Here is a 21,057-nt window from a genome sequence, read left to right on the forward strand (position 1 = left end):
GATTGGTAGGGGGATAGAAGGTCACGGAGGTAGGGGAGAGCAAGCCCATTAAGTTTCAGTGGTTATCAACCCAACATAGCATGCAAGACCTGACATTGTAGTTGCACCTTTTCAGTAAGTAGGAGCGTTAATTCTGTAAAGATTTCTGACTTGAAACCCAGTCGTCACGTTGGACCATATCAGCTCAGATTTACTAAGACTGGCGTAATGATTTATAAAAGAGCTGCATTAATTAAGCTTTAGCAAACAAATAGTTCATTGAATAGTCATTTAACTGCATGGAATCACAGACAAATGGCAGTCGTTTTAAAATAGCAATCAATTGATCAAGCAAAATCTCAACTTGTATTTATATAGCGTCCTTCACCCAGGTACCATCTCAGAGCGCTTAACAGGAGTGGTTTGATGCCAAGCTGGAAAAGAAGGGAAGGCACGGTTGAAGAGGAAAGTTTTCAGGTGTGATTTGAAGGTGGGGCTAGAAGAATGGATCAAGGCAAGGAGTTCTGGCCGTAGTGGCTGAAAGTCAGAGTCGATTCAAATCGCTGTAGCTAGTGTACTATTCAGAGAGAAAGTAGAAAAACGTTGGTGGTGCAATGATTTTTCTCCATAATCTCTATCATCGTCAATAAACAAAATACTTGTACGATGTGTACAGCACTAAATATGCTAGTGCCATCTAGCACCAGTACGTCACCAACTTGCATTTAGAAAGCGGCCATACTGTCCCTTTCCCACCCCCCCCACCCCCAAGCCTCCAACAACTCTTCCGCCATGGGCTGCAGATTTCTGGATGCAGATTTTCATCACATCCAGGCTTGACTATGCCAAAGCCCTATTCCAGACTCCCCATCTCTTCCCTACATCAGTCTCAGTGTTGCCTGTGTTCTCTCCTACACCGGGTTCTGCAAGTCTATCACCCTATCTGTATTTGGCTCCACTGACTCTCATCCACCAGCGGATCAAATTCAAGATTTTTGTTCCCACTTTTAAATCCCTCAATGGCCTCGTCCCACCCTACCTCTATGACCTACAACCTGAGCGCTCACCTTCTCTCAGCAAACACTGACCTGGATCATGTCATCTCCCCCCACAATGTTGAGTGAGCATTCAGCCATTCCGGATTTCGTCTAACTCACCCCATCCCTCTCTCCCAATGTTTGAAGTGTACCTCAAAGCATATGTTTAAGACATATCTTTTTGACCGCACTTTCAGTCATCTGTTCATTCCCCACCCTATTCAGCTCCTTCCCCCTGCTCGGGTGCCCAGCCAGCAGTGTGAGATGTTTTTCCACCATGAAAGGCACTGTATAAATGTAAATTGTATTGTATATGCCCCCAAAAGGTTAAATATTACACTTGAAATGTGTGAATATTTACATTTTGTTTAAACAAATCTTTGGAAAGTGTGATAAAATTGATACAATATCAGAATTATTGAGTTTTGCTGGCAAACAGTTGTGGCCATGAATGCTTCTTTCTGTCTGTGGCATTGTCGCTTACGTATCCAACTGAGAGTTGTTTATTTCCTTGTAAAGTCATCTAACTCCCAAATAATTTCATTTGTACAACAGTTTGGTTTGAAGTCAAGTTCCCTTATCCTTAGTAATAATAATACAACAACTTGTATTTATACTGTGGTCTTCATGTGGATGATATGCTTTGCAACCTTAAAAAATTTCATTAGTTTTAAAAAGAAATTTCATCCTTCGAAAACATTCCAGAGTTTGTTGAAATACCAACCCTGACATTCTGAGTGGGAGAGGGCTGAATCGAGATGGACTACTGTAGTTAGATTAGAAGTTATGTTAAATGTAGGGATGACTGATAGCAATGCTAACCAACCAATAAAAATATCTTCTGTTAAATTAACTCTTAACTGCAGCATGAGGATGATTGTGTCAATTACCAAATTGGGAGAAATATTAACTTTGTTTTTTCAACAACAACAACAACTTGGATTTATATAGCGCCCTTCATGCCGGACGGCGTCTCAGAGCACCTAACTTTGTTTTTTCACTTTGTTAGTATGTTTTTGTCAAGACCTGCCTGCTCTGGCTGAATTATGTTATTAAACGGAGAGTAGTTACTTGGTCTATAATACTTAATTCTCTTTTGTACAGGATGTGGAGTCCTGTAGCTCAGTGGTTAGAGCACTTGCCTCTCAAGCGAGAGACCTGGGTTTGATTCGGGCAGGGCGAAACATTGGGCAAGTTTCCTTACTCAACAAACCTAATAATAATCCCTCAAGAAAAATAATAAATTGGTCACTTCAATCCACGACTGTTTGTGGGACATTGCTGTGCGCAATTTGGCTGCCGCATTTTGCCCACAAATATACAGTCAATTCACTTTATATTCTGTGAAGCGATTTGAGACGTCTAGAAGACGTGATTAGGCACTATATCAAATGCAAGGATTATTATTTGTTTATTTTAAAAGAAATAATGTATGAAGAACTCTGTTGATGAGAAGTTGCAAATTGATCATTGTCCAGTTCATCATTAGATGGTTATTCTCTGCGCAAGGTGACTGCACTGACTAGGCAAGAGTTCCACCTAAAAGTGGTGAAGATTTTACAAGAAGTTTAAGGGGTGCCCTAGCCTCCCCCATCTTTTCCTTTCCCCATCCCCACCTCCCTTGCTCGTTCACTCCCAGCTGGCAGTGTCGAGGCTTTGAGATGTCCTTCTGACATGAAAAGGGCGCTGTGTAAATATAAATGTTATGTTTCTGGAAGGGAAACACAAACATATTGCTTATGCAGCCTGTGGACATTTCTCAAATAGGGCATCCAGTCCTCAGCAACCAAAACGGTTGGACCAGACTGAGTTAGTTTTCACATATTTCACATAAAAAATATACATCTCAAAATGCTCTACAGATTAAGATTAAAAACATAGTGAACATTGTGATGGAGAAAATACAGCTGTTAATTTGTGCTAGGAATGTCCTGTAAACAACCAGATGAGTAGGCAATTAATTAAAACCTTTGGGGTGAATTTGGATGAGGAAGGAAATTGAAGCCAAGGAAACAAAGAGGAACATCTACTTTGAGGGGATGGAAGAGAGTTCCTTCGGGTACATCTGAATCACTAGCAGATGGGTTCTGAATTATTGGCTCAATCCAAAAAAAGTAGAATGTTGATTTAGAAGAAAAATACGCTTGAAGGGGTTATTTGGTGACAGATAGGCTCAGGATTTCTGTAGAATTCCTCCTTTTCTATCACCTTTCTCCACACTTCAACACTTGTTTAATCCACTAACTTGTTTTCTCCAGGTTCTTTGCAGCTTTCACAAATCTGTCCCAAGTCCATCTGTTTTCACCTGCAGAAATTCAGTCAGCACTTGTTTTTAAATAAGCAGTTAATCACTCTGGAAAGAGGGATGTCAACAGCAAAGTGAATAGTGTTACTTTTTGTGACATCTGCCAGAGCACTGCTGAGAAATATCATTGAGTCAAACAACAGACCCCTGTACAGGTGTTGCTATAATAATAATCCTCACATTTGATATAGCCCCTTATCTCAAAACTCTTCAGAGGATTTACTGTAAAGTGTAGTTACTGACTGACTATACAACTGCAAGTTGTTGTTAAATGTACTTTGAGTGAATCATAGACAAAATTGAAAATAAGTATAATATATAATTTTTTTCTGGTGATTTGTTTTTACACAATAAATGCAAGGAACGTCATTGGTTCTGTATGCTTGGCATGGAGTGGAAACATGAAACACTGTCATGCTTCGTGAGAGAACTGCTCACAAATATAATCTTTCTAGAAATTAGTGGTCAGGTATAAAAAATTTAATAAGCGCTGTGAATTCTAGGTAATTCAACAAAAACAACAACAACTTGCATTTATGTAGCATCCTTCACATGGGTAGAGTCTTGGAGCGCTTATGACGAACACGATGTTAAGAACATGAATTCAGTACTTTTTAGCATGTGAAAAGATGTGCAACTGCATCGATCTGAAATTCTCATATATGGAATAAACATAACATATGACACTTGGCATCTGGATTGAAGGCAATGGTGTGAACCATGTTCAGGACATATCTGCACTGTTCTATAATAAAAGTGATGCCAGCAACTGTTTATCTTAGGAGTTCTGGAATGTTTTGGTATTTAAGGCTGTCAGATTTGATAAATAGGGTAAGTTATCTCAAAAGTGTTGTGTGAAATGTTTCTGACTCAATTTCCCATTAATGCTCAAAAGGCAAAGTACTGCAGATGCTGGAAATCTGGTATAAACACAGAAGTCACTGGGCCCATTAATGCTGATTTGTAACCTTTAATCATCAGTCCTTGTAGGTCAAATAGTTTGGCATTTCTTGATTTCCTAATAATAGTCCTGCCTGTTGGTCTAATGACCTGATATTTTGCTGAAGGCATGTGCTGATGACGAGACAAGAACAGAAAGTGGTCATACAGCCAATTAAGTATTGATACCCACCATGTAGAATAGAAACCCAGAATTATGTTGGGGAGAGGAAGGTTGGGTGGGGGGAGAGGAAGGTTGGGGTGGAGAGGAAGGTTGGGGTGGGGAGGAAGGTTGGGGTGTGGATATATGGAGTTTTACTGCAACTAACCATGTGTCAGCCTGACTCAGTTGGTAGCACTCTTGCCTCTGAGTCAGAAGGTTATGGATTCAAACCCCCTCGTCGGGACTTGTAACTCTTAGCTGACACATCGTTATAGGGCTCGGGGTGTGCTGTATGTTAGAGGATAATATGTTAAACAAAGGCCCTGTGTGCCTGGATGTTAAAGATCCCATGGCACTATTTAAAAAGAAAAGAGAGTTTCTCCCAGTGTCTTGGCCAACTATCCCCCAAATAAAATTGGCCACTCATTTCATGGCTGTTTGACTGTGCGCACATTGGCTGCCATGTTTGCCCACAAAAGAAAGTCACTCCACTTTACAGTGTATCTTGTGAAGCGCTTTGGGATGTCCTCCTATGTGAAAGGCGCAACACTAAATGTAAGGATTATTATTATTTAAGTGGTTTGAGATGTTTTGCCGTGATAAACCGCTACATAACGTGCAAGTATTTTTATCTTTTATTTAAATGTAACTTCAGGGATGACCTGAAAGGTGGCCNTTTTATAGCGTGGAAAGCTAAACTAGCCAATTTCTAGGTCATTAGGTTATCATCAATATCAATTAATGTGTTGTGCATATCAGGGCTGCGCTGTATTCCACTAGACATTCATCATACATTGTGCTTCTGATCTTGATTAAGGATCTAACAAATGGTTTTGCTGAAGAGAATGTGTGATTTAGTGATTTAGAGTAATATCATTTCCCAGCCATCGGCAGACCAATTTACAGCCAGATCATGGATTCTGGAAAATAAGCAGATGTTGAAGGACTGAATCCCTGACTCCAGTCTCAGATAATGGGACTTTGTTGGAGATGAGATCTAATGGAAATGTTTGCCATCTGACACCAATGCTGGAAAGAGAATATTCACTTCAGAATGAGATGCAGCTGACTCAAGTTTATTTTTCAAATTCTTCTATCTCACCATAGTGATTCTTTTATTGAAGTCAGCGTCATGGGCTGTGAACATGGTGGTTTACATGTTCCATTTGTTCCGAGTCTAAACTAACATTTAAAATGTCCAAAAACAACAATTTTGTATAAAGTGAGCACCATTTAGCTTTAAATGATAACTTTTACTGCTTGGAGAGAGAGAGAAAGAATCGTGGCTGTAATGGTTCCATCAGTTTGCAGCAGTGAAGAAGAAGGTTAGATTGGTAAAGGTCTGGGTCTACTTGGATCCACTTTTGCATGTAGGCCTCAAGCCCAAAAAAGTAACAAAAAAAGCTTCTTAACTGTATCAACATTTTTAAGTTGTTAGAATTTTCTTTCCTTTATTAAGACTGCTAATAAGCACAATGTACTGTATTTGTATTGTGGAGTCCTGTAGCTCGGTGGTTAGAGCACTCGCTTTGCAAGTGAGAGACCTGAGTTCAATTCCAGGCAGAGGGCGAAACCTTGGGCAAGTTTCCTTACTCCACACAGAGCCTAATAATAATCCCTCCAAAAACAATAATAAATTGGTCATTTTCAATCTACGACTGTTTGTGAGACATTGCTGTGTGCAATTGGCTGCCGCGTTCGCCCACAAATTTACAGTCAATTCACTTTACAGTGTGTTCTGTGAAGCGCTCTGTGAAGCGCGTCCTCCCGACGTGAAAAGCGCTATATCAAATGCAAGGATTATTATTGTTATTTCTCATTCCTCTCTTTCCCCATCTTTCCGAATACTGCTTTTTGGTACAAGAATCTGGAAAACTTGTGTAGGTTTCAAAAGAATTGCACTGTAGAAGTGTGTTAACCCAGGAATGCCTGCCTGTACCAACACTTCGTTAAGATCTTGTCAAGAATCAGCTTCTGCAGTCTAATTTGATCACACAAGGGAACTTTACTGAATCTCATCTACAAATATAGGAGTAGAAACAATCGCGAAGGAATGCATGCAGGCTTCAAGCCCAGAAAGTTAACAAAAAAGCTTCTTAACTGTCTCAACATTTTTAGATTGCTGGAATTTTCTTTCCTTTATTAAGACTACTAATAAGCACAAAGTACTGTATTTGTATTGAGATCATTTCTCATTCGTCTCCTCCCCCATCTCTCCCAATACTGAATTGCTTTAGCTTGATGAAAAGACTTTCCACATGTTAGAACTACAGTGAGGATATAAGAACATAATTGCTAGACAAAAGAAGACCAAGGTCCATCCAGTTTGCCTTCCACCATGCTGGCAGTCACAAACTATATACTGTATCCCACAATATTATTTCCTAAATAAATATTTAAGGTTTAGACCTGGGACATGTTCAGTAATCATATGTGAAAATCTCCAGTTGCTTTTTTGATCCTCTGGGTGCTTTTTTTTAATGATGAAAGGTTTTATACATGTCTCTGGCAGGTTTTGTAGAGATTTTGTGTTATCAGTAAAAAATTATTGAAGTTTGCCTTTAAACACAACCTTGACACATAAGCAATGCAAAATGTAACCTGAAAGCCCATATTGAATTGGAATATTTTAAGCACTCTGAGACGCTATCTTGCGTTGGAAAGAGCTATATAAGTGCAAGTTGTTGTTGTTATTGATAATATGCCTTCATTGTAAAGTAATTATTGTTTTATAATGTTAATTTCTTTTCTTTTAGGTGTCTTCACAGAAAGTTGAATCATTTGCTTCATTATTGAGGCACTCCCCTTTAGTACAAATGGGCCCTGCCAAAGACAAATTAGTCATTGGTAAAATCTTCCACAGAATCGGTGATGACCTTTACATTGACTTTGGAGGCAAGTTTCCCTGTGTGTGCAAAAGACCAGCAGTGGATGGAGAGTAAGTAGCTCTAACTTTGATTTTGATAAAAAGTAAGACGTTTGCTTTAACTAATTCATACATGCGTGTGTGCGTGCGTACGTACGTACGTACATACATACACACATATATACAAACAAACACAAGAGCTCATTGGGAAATCAGTAATGTAAAAAGCAATTCAAAACCATAAAAGGCATTTATGGATGAAGAGTGTATTTCCAGGGAACTCCATGTTTGTCACACCCGAGGCTGTTGACCTTGGCTCTGACTCGAGATAGCTTTGGAGTTGAGCTTCTCGTGGATCAGTGACTTGTGTGGGGTTCCCTCCAGGAGATGCCCTTTATATCCCAAGGCACATTTCCTGGTGTTTAGATGCCATTTATGCCGAGATTTCCTGAGGAAAGCTTTTCTAGTCACAGTGCATGACTCCATTCACAAGATGAAGTTGTTTCATTAGAATAATAACTTGCTTTAGTTCAAGTGAAAGTTCAAGTGAAATTGATAATTTTAGTTATGGTCCAGTGCTTCATGCTAAAGTTTCAAGCCATAACTTCATGGGTTGAACTCAGCCTGTTCTATAAATGATGAAAATACCACTTTCTCTTTCAGTGTTGTGCAAATAAAAGCCACAAAGCAGTACTGTAATGACAAATGTCAGCAACGAGAACTGAAATCCTGTGAGGTCTGTAAGACTGGCAATGTGTAGCATTAAAAGTGGCATCTGGCATTAAAGTTACCTTAGTCATAAATGTCTTTTGAAATGCACATAAATATCGTCCCGTAAGCTAATGTCAGAATCTGCTTCTCAGTGAAGGAAAGCTTATTGTTTGCATTAAGAAAGCTAAATTCAGGGAGTTAGCACAAATCGCCTTTTTTCACAAAAATAGTGAAGTACATTTCTCCTGAACTTCTGGTTGAAACAATAACTGTGGTGCCACTGTGTCTGCAGTCAAATCTTAAAATGCAGCAACTTTTCTTTTAACGGCTACTAACAATACAGCCGAATACTCCAGACCTTATCAAGCTGTTCAAACAAACAATTGATGGCAAGTTTATTATTTATAGCTTTGGTGTGCTGTAAAGAAAAGGCATTACTCTTTACAGCCTCAGGAAGAAGATGGCCTTTTTTGAGAGGCTACTCTGTATTAAGGAAGAAAATCTACTACTTTAGCGCATTACTTTTTTTAAAAAAACTGATTTGTTGCGTCTTGTTAAAAGTTTTATTCGAATTCTGAAGAAAGAATTTTGAAAAGTTGGGAAGCAAGTTTGTGTTGAGTAAACATTGGTATTCACCTTTGACTATTGGAGAATTCTCCAAAATAATGTACAATATCAAATGCAAGGATTATTATTATTAGTTCTCACTCCCTTTGCTCCACCATCAGTGGCTGAGATTTTATCCACCAGGCCCCTGTCATCTGGAATTCTGTTCTGTAACCACTTTGGCCTGCTAACTCCCTCCCTGCCTTCAAAAATCTCCTGTTACATATCTTTGACTGTCTTTTATCTACGGCTTTAAGCATCTCAGCTCCCTGTTCACTGCACTTTGAGATGTTCTTTCATGTGAAAGGAACTATACAGATGCAAGTTGTTCACGTAGATAGTTACAGTACTTTTAGTTTAGTCCAATACATTTATGCCTTGTGAAATCTGAAGTTCACAGTGGAAAAAATACTGCAGCTCCCTCATACTGTAATGGATAAAGAGTGGATAAAGCACAAGAGTGCAGAGATGTTTAGGGACAGGAGAGGTCATTCAGCCCATCAATTCTGTTCCTACATTTTATGAAATCGGGGCAGATCTTTTAATTATATTTATCTTCCTGTCCTTCATATCCCTTAATACCCTTACTTCCCACGTCTTTATCACCCTCCAGCTGTCGCTGAGCAGTTGGGACACCATAATTGGCTTCAGTCTGGTTTGCAAGCGACTATTCAATTTCATTGACTGTTCAGACTGTGTTGATTGCCTTTCAAGTTGATTAGTCCAGGACAAGTAACCAGTCTATTTTACTGAGGCAACACTGCAATGAAATCATGAAAATTGATGCAAGTAAAAAGAATCTATCTTATAGCTAGCAAGCTTAGGCATTTCTTGTATTGTTATTTTTGGTAAGAACCAGGAAACTTTATCTCAAGAATTTTGGCAATATTATTGCAAAGCAAAATGAATAAACAGTTTCTGACTGTCTGCAAATTAATATTTCAGCTGATGGTGTTCAGCTCAGTAGAAGAAATGAAATAGAAGATCCAACGTTAAATTTTAATTCCATCTTCCATCGAGGGAGGATATTGATCTTTTTCAGTCAAATCTATGGTTGGTATTACCAACTTTGTTGTGGATAAAGTGGCTAGTACTATATCATGACTTGTAGTGAGAATATATGTGGTTACTGTTTCTTGTTTTTCCCGATTCCTGGGCGGGGCGAGTTTCCTTATTCCATTCGTCTGAGTTTTCCTTGCAGTAAGTTGGAACCCGGTTGTTAGTTGATTGGCGGATCGCTTTCCAGGGGTAATAATTCCTCCCTCCAAAAAATTTGGTTATTTAATCCACGGCTGTTTGTAGGACATCACTGTGTGCAATTGACTACACGTTTCACCCACAAATACACAGTCAATCCACTTTAAATATATTCTGTAAAGCACTTTGAGGTGTCTCAATGATATGATAAAGCGCTATAGCAAATGCAAGGATTATTATAATAATAGCACCTTTTCATATTGTAAATTCAAGTGTATTTGTGGGCAAATACAGCAGCCAATTTTCACACAGCAATGTCCCACAGTGCATTGACCAATGTCTTTTTTTAATAGCATCACGGGGTCTTTAAAATCCACCTGAACAGACAGATAGTTTAAATGTCTCAACTGAAAGTGAAACCTCAACCGAAATAGAAAGTTTATAAACATTTGGTGACCAGAAAAAATATTTATAGATTTTCCCCTGGATTTTTTCAAAAAAATTGTAACACAGTATCTACAAAAGTGGGATTTTTTTTATTGCTCATGGGTTATATAACTTGACATTTCATCCAAAAGACTGATGAATACTATTTTTGTTTGAATGTTTGTCCTTCATGTCTTCATCTGAATGCAGTATTAATTCTGTTCTCTTGGCAGAAACCTGTTTTAAGGGATTCAACTTGTTACTTTGTGAAACTCATCTGAAGTGATAAGTTAATGAACATTTAGTGATCAGAATAAAAATATTTTTTAGATTTTCCCGAGATTTTTTTCAAAAACATCGTAACAGGGATTCCACAGAAGAAGGGAGTTTTTTTTAAGAGTCCTGGCACATGGGTTGTGAAACTTTAACTGCAGGGACTAACCGTCTTCTTCGGTAAATACAGGGTCTGTTATTGAATCAGCCATTTAGATCAGAGCTCAGTTGAACAACAGTAAGGCCAGTACATTTGGCCTAAGAAGCTGAGACATGGAAGGGGAATTCAAGATCGCTTTCCATTGACAATCCCCAATGCTCACTCCCCTGTCGCCCCACTGTAGTACGTGGATAGAATTTGATGAGGATAGAATTGGCTTGGCAATGAAATTATATCATGGTGTTTTGTGTTTTAATATTTTTTTAAATCTGAGATTGTGGTTCGCAACAGGATTGCCCCTTATTTTGCAACATAGGCCCTATTAAACCCAGTGTAAGGCAGTGGCTGACAGGATTTGTCAATGAAAGCTATGCAACTTTACACAAGCTTACACATGATTCAACAACAAAAATTACATTTGTAAAGTGCCTTTATGTTGGGAGGATGTCCCAAGGCTCTGGACAGACAGAGTTACGGACCAAGCTGGGGGTCGGGGAGGGTGGAGGACAGGGGGGGAAGCAGGGAGATCGAAAGCACGGTCGAAGAGGAGGGTCTTGAGATGGGCCTTGAAGGTGGCAAAGCAGGGGGTGAGATGGAGGGACTGTGGGATGGAGTTTCAGATGGTGGGGCAGAGTGGCAGAAGGCCCCCTGGCTCTTCAGTGAGCGGAGGTGGGTGGTGAACCAGGGGGAGGAGCGAGAGTAGGAGACAGTACGGGAGGTGATGGGGGCAAGAGTGTTGAGTGTGGAGGAGAGGATGTTGTGAAGGAGGGTGAGAGGAGTAGATGGGTCAGTGAGGGTTGAAGGCCAGAGGGAGAGGAGTTCAGAGGACTCCAAGGCAGCAGTTAGGGATTGTGGGGATAACTTCTTCCAGGGGCGGTAGAAGATGGTGGTGGGTCTGGTGGAGGTGGGGAGGGGGAGGGGGATGGAGGTGGTGAAGGAGATGAAGTGGTGATCGGAGACGGCCTTGTCGGTGATGGTGACATCCGAGACACTGAGGCCCCGGGTGATCACCAAGTCGAATGGGTGGCCGTGACTGTGAGTGGGGGAGTTGATGTGGAGGGAGAGGTTGAGCAAGTAGAGCAGGGAAGAGAAGTCCGAGGAGATGGAGCAGGAGGGGGTGAAGTGCAGGTTGAAGTCGCCCAGGATGATGAGGCGATCAAAGCAGAGGCAGAGAGATGTAAGAAGTGTCGAAATATCAGAGATGAAGGTGGGAGAGGTTTTAGTGGGCCGATAGAGGAGGAGGATTTTGAGTGAGAGGAAGGAGGGGTGGGAGACGGTGACCACCATTGGCGGTTGGGGATTCAGCATCTCTGCCCCCACACTCTGGAACTCTATCCGCAATCCCTCCGCCTCACCTCCTCTCTTGCCTCCTTCAAGTTCCATTTGAAGGCCTTCCTCTTCGACCATGCCTTCGACCACCCTCCCATCCCCACCCCCCTGCCCTCCTCCCCTTCTGACCCCAACTCCCAGCTCGGGTCCAAAACCCTTGATTGTCCTGCGCCCTGGGACGTCTTTCCGACATGAAGGGCACTATACAAGTGTAATTTGTTGTTATATAAATACAAGCAGTTAATTGTTTGAATTGCATTATATACCCCATTTCCTACAATCTTGTGTAAAGATTGGCCATTTGGACATGAAATAATAGCTTCAGGAGAGGGAGGAAATTTATCATAAAAGAGTTGACTGCAGTAACAAAGATAAAGTCTGCAGCCAGATTCCTCTCTCCTCATCAACAGACAGCAACCAAGGTAAACAGATTTGATCTGCTTTTTAAAAAAAATGATAGAAGTTGATCATAGAATACCACAATCTTTTTTTAAAAAAAATTATTCTAAGTCATGTATTTCAAGTTGTAGTTTCAGATCCTGGTTTATTCTCTCTCACACCTCAGCACTGAGCAGCCAGTGAAGTCTTGGCTACTGTTCACCATCAGTCCCCAATCTCCAGCAGTGGTTATATTCACAGCCAGAAAGCATTATGAAAACAGTGCTTTGAATTTCACACCTGCGGGAAGTATCACACAGACTAGCCGCTCCCTCACTGGCAAACATTTGCCTGAAAAACCGTCCTTCAAAAATGTAATGATCCAATATCATTGAAATATTGTAAGGATAATATTTTAAACCAACATTAAACTGTTAATGTTATTCAACGTGCATTTAAACAACGTAGCAAGCTGAATGAGCAAACACTGAGTATTTTAGATTGTTTTACAATGAGTGAACATGTTAGTTCCCAGGTAATAAAGTAAAACAACAACAACAAGATTCCATTTATAAAGCGCCTTTCACGTCAGGAGGACGTCCCAAGGCGCTGCACAGTTGGGTCAGGACCCGAGCAGGGGGGAAATGGTCAGGGTGAGGGGAGGGAAGGGAGGGAGCGAGGAGTTTGTTTTGCTCTCATAATGATGTTAACCATTTCCCGCACAGTTTTCCTTAGCTGTTTCCTACACAGCATTTGTTAGCCATCTCCTGCACTGCATTGTTTGTACAGAATGTTTATATTATGTTACATAATGTCTGACGCTCCCTCCACTTGGCCTATTTTATGTCCTCCACCCTACCTGCCTCGCCATTTGCAGGTGAGCTTTCAGACATTCTGCCTATACACTTTGTATCTCCATAAAGGGGAGTCCCTCCGCCTCGCTCCCTCCTTCCCCAACTTTTTGACTGTACTTTCGGTCACCTTCCCATCTACACCCTCAGCTTCCCTACCCCAACTCCCCAGTTCAGGCTCCCAATCAGCTGCGTGAAACACTTTGAGATGTCTTCCCGATATTATTATTAACTGAAAGATGCTATATAAATACATTTTTTTGTTTTTTTAGAAAATTATGATCCTGCTTCAGTGTTCTGGCTTCCATTTGTGGGAAGAAATTGTTTTACTGAAAAACAACACTTGTATTCTTATGTGTGGAAGGCAAAATAGCAAATCCCATGTGATGTAAAGGAAGTCCATGTGTAAAACTATTTCTATTCACTAAAATTTAACAATTGTTAAGTTGTCGATCATTATTTGACAACCCGCGCGTGTGTATAATATGTACACTTATATTAACAATAGCTTACAACTCAAGACTAAATCCTTCTTTATTCAAACTTTCAGTCCAAAACCAATAGGCATGACAAAGCAGTGTATCAACTCACTGTGTGATTGGGGCATATGAGTGCAAATCAAGTCAAATTATTTAAAATTAAAAAAACACTTTGCTGTGGTTCAGTGGAATAAATGTGAAATGTCCAGTCTGTCAGTCTCTTCTTATATGTGAGTAAATTATTGTTTGGTACAATCATTTTTTTTTACTATTTTTGAAAATGTGCTTTGCCAAATTAAATAGTATTTATCTTATGATATGTGTTATTTAAGTAAAATAACATGACATTAATAGTTTTTTTTTAAATTCTGCAGTTCAGTTGTTAATTGGGAAAATTTGAATAAAGTGTTACCAATGGATACAGTAGATGTGCGTTAAATCCTGGCTGGTTGTTGAAATGAACAGACACAAAAGGGTTACAACTTACAATTGAGCTGAAGGATTCACATTAAAGCTAACAGCTAATTCAAGGAAGTAAAATTGGCTTTATACTTCAGGAGATGACTTTAGACTCTTTTGCTGGCCTATCACACGCACTGAACGTTGTGCTAGCCGGAGGTGGGTGTAAAGGCTTTCTTACAATTGCACTTCCTAGACTGTTTAGTCCCCATTCAGTAGAGAACAGTGGCTGCAGACAAAAGCTGCATACACTGTACAAACAGAGCACCAAAGCAGCAGTACACTGACTCATTCTTCGCTGTGTGTGAGAACTGAGGGGGACTCTATTCACTGCCTTTGTGCTGGTGTCTGTCAACAGCGCTGTTTGAGGCAATGTCTATTGTGTTCGCCAATGTTTCTTATTGACCTATGTCTGAGCTTGTAATGTTCCCAGGGTTGGACCTGTGAGTGAAGAATATTTGGAAAGGGTAATCGTGGACCAAACACATTTCACAGTATTGACATCCGAACTATTAAATCTAAGCGGTGGTTTACAATAATGCAAACAGGTAATTATGTAGTCACAGCTGCTGTACACAATCATGTCTTTTGACATCTGGTAATTACCACCCTTTTTATAAACGTGTCTTTTGGTTATTTGTGAGTGTGAGCTATTTCATTTGGGGTACTAATGATACTAAGACACAATAGAAAAAAGATTAATTTTACTGATAGGTCATTCGGGGCAAAGTAAGTCATATTTTTATGGCAAGAATATTTTGTGTATTGCTTTTGAAGGCTCTATCTAAGTCGTCCATCTGATGTTCTTGCTAACTGGATTTGACCTTGGCTGAATGCCAGCCTGTTCAGAGTGAGTTTAGCTTCAGCTGCAGGAATTCTTGTGGCTTTCTGCCTCTTGGCAGTGCCTTGTATCCTCGGTGATGTCTGTGGGTTTACTTACCTGTTCTGGGAAAAGAAAGCAACAGCCCCAGACTTTGAAACAAAGCGCACTGAGTTTTTTTTCCTTTTAGCTTTGCAGTTGTGCGAAAGCTACCTGCCAGAGAGCAGCTTTGTAGTGATTCACTGCACAGAGAGCACACAATTAAAGGAGGGACTAACCGTAACCACAAAGAAAATCTCTTAACTTTCCCAGAGTTTGCAGCTGGTCAGTACTGACTAAAGGGAAAAGATTCATTGTATTCAAAAATGGTTGAGAATTTTCACCTCCTGCCTAAAGAAACCTGTTGCTGTATGTCTCTTTAGGGAATTTAGAGATAGTTTTTAGCTACTCAGGTACAAATATGACATGGACCAGGTAAAATTCTTTTTAAGTTTGACTGCAGAAAAATAGAGGGAATCATCCAGCAGAACACAATTCAAATTTTTCTCATTCTATGTTAACAGTCAAAGATTTCCCTCTTTGGGGGGGAGGTCGGTGAAGAGAACGATGGGTCGATTCAAAAATATTTTTTGAGGTTCCAATAAATTACATATCTATTAGTTATATTTACACGGATCAAAGTCGATGTAACTTTTATATTTTAAATTTCATCCAACAAAAACACCGGTTATTTCAGTAATATGCTAAGTTGTACAGACTAGTTGGGAGACGTGTTTTTGGCAGCTAAGTTGCTTGTACGCAAGATGTATATTTCGGATCCATTTTGCTCCTTTCATCTTAATTCATGTCCTAAAATTGAAGTTGAACACTCAAAGACACTCTTTGAGTTCAGTGTCTTGGACAGATAATCCACTACTTAGAACAACATCAAAGCATTCTCCGATGCCTAGATTTGTCAAATGGTAATGGAGATACAGGGTCAAGTACGGAGTTAAAATATTTCTTGCACTGTATATTTAAATGTTAAACGTAAATATTTCGGAGAAGTAAAAGGTTGACCTTGCGCAACATAACCAAGTCAATGAATTCCTCTGTGAAGGTGGTGTGGTCGGTTTGGCTTTGGTCGATTTGTTTGCTTCCTACACAAAAGGTTTGCAGGGAGGAATTTAGATCTGTAAGCAGAAGCATTTCCGTCATGGAATTGATTGGCTTGATATAAAGAACACCGGCAGCAAATTGGTAAATCATATATTTTGGGGCCTTCTGTGAGTTAAATTGATAAACTATAGTGTGATTTACTGCTCAGGAATATTATACTCCTAATCCGAATGAAAGGGAGAATTGTTTAAAAGTTCTCCCAACCCTCTTCACCGCTTTTGTTTCTCTCTGTTCAACGTTGCAGTTTTATTTGGTTTCATCTTGATGATGTTAACATCAACAACAAAATTACATTTGTAAAGCGCTTTTCACGTCGGGAGGATGTCTCAAGCAGCTGAACAGTCAGGGATCAGGACCTGAGCACGGAGGGGCAGGGTTGGGGTGAGGGAGGGCAGAGAGGTAGGAGGAGAGGCTGAAGGCACTGTCTTGAGTCGTGCCTTGAATAGGCAAGGGAGGGAGCTGGGCAAAGGGATTGTGGGATGGAGTTCCAAAGGGTGGAGGCAGAGATGCAGAAAGCCCGGCCACCGATGATAGGGCAGGTCAGACGGGAGACATGGAGCAGGCCGGAGCGTGCTGAGCGGAGGGAGCAGACTAGTTGATAGAGGGTCAGCAGGTCAGAAATGTAGGAAGGAGTTTCTGTAGTCGAGCCTTGAGGTGACAAATCCATGTATGAGGGTTTCAGTGGCCTGAGAGGTGAGGCAGTGGCGTAGATAGGCAATGTTGCGGAGGTGGGGGAAGGCAGAGCGGGTCATGGCACAGATATGGGGGAGAAAGAATAGTTGAGGGACGGACAGAACGCCCAGGTTCTGGCTGGCTTGGTGAGGTGCAGTGTGCATCCGTAAATGCTGATGCTTCCAGTGCCTGAGGTGGCGTGAGCCAATCAGGAGGGCCTCAGTCTTGCTGACATTCAGGACTTGATGTCAGACAGAGTCTGTCAGGACGTCAGTTGTCCTGGAATCGAGGGCGGAGCCAGAGAGATAAGTGTTGGGTGTCATCCGCGTACATGTGGAAGTTGACCCCATGTCTGCGGATGATGTCACCAAGGGGGAGCATGTAGTGGTTGAAGAGGAGGGAACTGAGGACATAGCCCTAAGGAATATCGCACGAGACTGTGCAGGTTCTGGAAGAGAAACTGTTGGCGGAGGCAAATTGGAGACAGTGTTAAGACAACAAAATTACACTTGTAAAGCGCTTTTTATGTCAGGAGGACGTTCCAGGGTACTGGACAGACAGAGTTATGGACCTGAACTGGGGGTTGGGGAGGGTGGAGGGCAGGGGGGAAAGCAGGGAGATTGAAAGCACGGTCCAAGAAGAGGGTCTTGAGATGGGTCTTGAAGGTGGCAAGGGATAAAATATGGTTTGTTTCCCAAATACCATTGGTGTCAGTGTCCACCCTGCCATACACCACCTTTATTTTAAAGTGCTCAATGACTGAGATTTTATAGTATTTGTCAAATGTTATTTTCATGAATAAAAAATGTTTCTCCTTGAAGGATTGTATTTGTACTTTTCTGTTTAAAAGACTGCTGTTAATTAATGAATCCCCGACTTCTAGGACTTGTGGAACATTCCTCTTGAATCAGTTCCTTTCCACAGTGACAAAAGAGTTTGTTAGGACGAGAGGTCAAATTCCATAAAAGGATTTCAATGTAATTGCCCTATGGCCCAATTGCAGATATTGTGTCTGCTTAATCCATCAAAATTATCCAATGCTCTTTACAAGAGTAAAACATCATGATAAAAAATAATCAGAAGCAGTTTTAGTTTCTGGAACTAGTTTCATCTGCCTTTAATTTCCTCCCACTGAACGTCTTCAAAGAAGTGAGGAATACATAGTAAAAGGACCATTGGGTCTGTTCCACACAAAGGAAGATCTTGTGCTCTCCAATATCACATCCCAGCAACCTTTCTTCCTGAATTTGAGTGGCCCTGTTCATATACAGCCAATGACTTCTATACAGAACACAAGGCAGGAGAGAAAAGGCCTTACCTGCCTTGATTCCACTGCCCTGGTGGGTGAAATGAAGAAGAAAATCCATGTATAACTTAGCAGTGGACCAAGTAAACTAGAAGTCGGTTCAAGCTCTGGTTTGTGCTCAGTAAACTTGTTTCAATTAGGGCAGCAGTTGACTGCTAGAGATGGCTCTACTTCATCATGTCTGAGGGTAGAAACCAGCCAGGATTCCTGCACCTAATTGCAGTCTATTGACTCCCCTCACTCCTTTGTTGGTGGATAGTGTATGAATGTTTTGTAAGGACAGTATTTGTCCCTCCTGTGACATCACTATAATTTGGCCCCAAAATACACCAGTCACTTTACACTATATCCTGTGAAGCGCTCTGAGACATCTCGACTGATAAGGCATATCAAATGTGAGGATTATTATTTAATAATTGAATAGCGGCTGACACTACTTGTCCTGTGTCACACACAAAGAATAGTCACATGAATGGGGTTCCTGAAGGATGCTGGAATCTCTTGATCAGTACCTTTGCATAAGTCACCATCTTCACTGGAGTAAAATAAAGAACTTTAATTTTTATAGCTTGTCACGTTGACATGTCTCAAAGTGCTTTCCCATGGCACGGTGCTTCAACATAGCAAGGCGCTATATATAGGTGAGAGTGCTATCAGTTCTATACTGACACTAGGAGAGAAAAATTAATTTCGAAATATACTTTTACAAACCTATGATATTTTATTTGTGAAACATGGTTCATCACTCACCTACATCTTCCCACCCTTTTCTAAATGAATACCCCCTTTCTCTTGGGGGAGAATGATCTCAGTGGGAAGTGATTTCAGCGCAATGCCAATGTCTCACAATAACAGCCGATCCAACTCTCTGACAGCACAACCGCTACTGTTGCAGGAATTTAACTCTCTTATTGCCATTTGTTGATGTCAATTAATGTTGGTAGTGTGTGCACAGAACCTGCTTGTGGGAACATCATTGCAGCCTCTTGGTGCTGATCAGCTGCTAACGGGACAAGAATCTGCCAGATGGCAGTGGCTGACTGATTTAGGCTAATATGCAGCTAAGCGATAGGAAAAGAAGAAACAGGTTCTCGGCCTGGGAGAAATGTGAAACTGAGGGTGTTTGGTGTTCAGGGCACCAGGCTGCATTGTTTCGGCCTGGGAAAGAATGTCAAAGCAAGCAGGAAGAGCACTGCAAATGAAATGATGTCTTGTTTAGTGCAACTAACCTCAGGCCTGCGGAGGCAGTCTGTCTCTGTTATGGAATTACGTTTGTGCTGTGTTTTCCATGTGTTCAAACCCATCACCCGAATCTTTTTCTCATTCCATTTTTGTTATTTTTAATCCAGCTGTTTTTTTTTGTGGTACAGTGTTTCTTTTAAATAGGAGTGCTGCAACAAAAAGCAATTAGAGAACGAGACATTTCCCCCAGGCAGTTTTTTTTTGATGAGGCGTTTTTTTTTAATCAATAAAATGTTAGCTTTTTTGTGGGCACAAAGCTGTAAATCCTTCACTCACAGTTTTACAATTGTCTATTCACTATTAAATAATTTTAGCATTAAGTTACAATTCCAGTAAGCTTAGCCCACAAAATATAGTCAGTCCACTTTACAGTATATCCTGTAAAAGTGCTTTGAGACATCTTAAATGATGTGAAAGGAGCTATATCAAATGCAAGGATTATTATTTATCCAATGAGTCGGTGAAACACACGGAGGAGGAAGCTCCAAGGTTTTATTTCCACACTGTGCTGAGTTTTCTCAGCTGAGGCGTTATAATTGTCCTCAGCACCTGGGTTACAGAAAAGGAAAATTGAATTAGGTTCTCTCGCTCTCTCTTCAGCAACCCCTACTGGAAAGTACTTGCGTGTCGAAACTGTATTGGGTGAGGATCAGCTCAGTTGTGATAACACTGTGTTAAATAGCCTGCCAACACTCGTTAGTTGAGGCACATGCAATAGTGATAATTGCTTGGGTGATCTACTGGAGCGTGACTGGTACCAGTGGAACTGCGCACTCACAGAATATCAAAAGGAATATTAAAAAAATAGAAGAAGAGAGCATATTACAGGAAAGAAAAACAAATCCAAAGTCATTTAATTGCTTCGGGAGCTCAGTGATCAAATAAGACAGAGATATACAAACCAGAAGGTTTGTAGTTTTAAATCTAGGCCTCCGATAGTGTATTGAGCAAAAAAGGCAGTGTCCAAATTCACGGAGGTCCAAATGTTGTATGCTGTTAGCTGATTACCAATTGGAGCTCATCCACTGACCTCAAAGTCTTGGGAAAATTGGACCAGGGTCCCACTCCTGACTGCCAGCCGGAGACAAGAGAAGTGCATTCTTCTGTAAAAATAGGTCAGTGATTGCATTACAACATTTTGTAAAGATGGGACTATTGCTGTTTGCTTTGTGCGGAAGGTATTTTTGATACTTAACATTTAGTTTAAATTACCATAAATAATTCAGACACAATTAGCATAATCTGCTAATGGTGCTGTCCTAATGGACCTATTTTTTCATCTGTACTTTCAGCCATTTTTCTCAACTCTTCCTCCCACCCCCACAGCTCGCACTCCCAGACAGTGAATTGTGTGAACTGCTTTGAGACGTTCTCCCAATGTGAAAGGGATTACACTAAATCCCCTGCTAGCCGGTCCAATGGGGGTGGTCCAGTTCGGCAACCTGGAATTTCCGGCTAAGTGTAATTACAATGCCACTACTGGCGTTTTGGGGTGCAGTCTTTATTCAGTGCCGCAAAATGCCGGTACCATCATTGTAATTGTTTGAAACTTGCAAGCAGACGATAGCTCGTGAGATTTAAACTGAATCAAAGTCCATATCCCTGGGCAATGAAAGCCAGCAAGCTCGGTGAGGCGGAGCAATGGGAGAGTTAGGCTGGCGGGAATCTACACGTTCGTGGGTCCGCTGAAGTATTAAATTT

The 21,057-nt window shown here is 40.8% G+C and overlaps 1 protein-coding gene across 1 annotated transcript in view; it reads left to right on the top strand.

The window, feature by feature from the left end:
• tpd52 (tumor protein D52) overlaps positions 1–21,057 on the top strand; it is a 94,768-nt gene that overhangs the window by 46,420 nt on the left and 27,291 nt on the right. The window contains exon 2 of the mRNA XM_042346906.1: positions 7,180–7,361. Within this exon, the coding sequence (XP_042202840.1) occupies positions 7,180–7,361 (182 nt within the window). The remainder of the gene's footprint in view (positions 1–7,179; positions 7,362–21,057) is intronic.

This window comes from Callorhinchus milii, unplaced genomic scaffold (assembly GCF_018977255.1).
Source record: "Callorhinchus milii isolate IMCB2004 unplaced genomic scaffold, IMCB_Cmil_1.0 Scaffold2, whole genome shotgun sequence".
Classification (NCBI taxonomy): Eukaryota; Metazoa; Chordata; class Chondrichthyes; order Chimaeriformes; family Callorhinchidae; genus Callorhinchus; species Callorhinchus milii.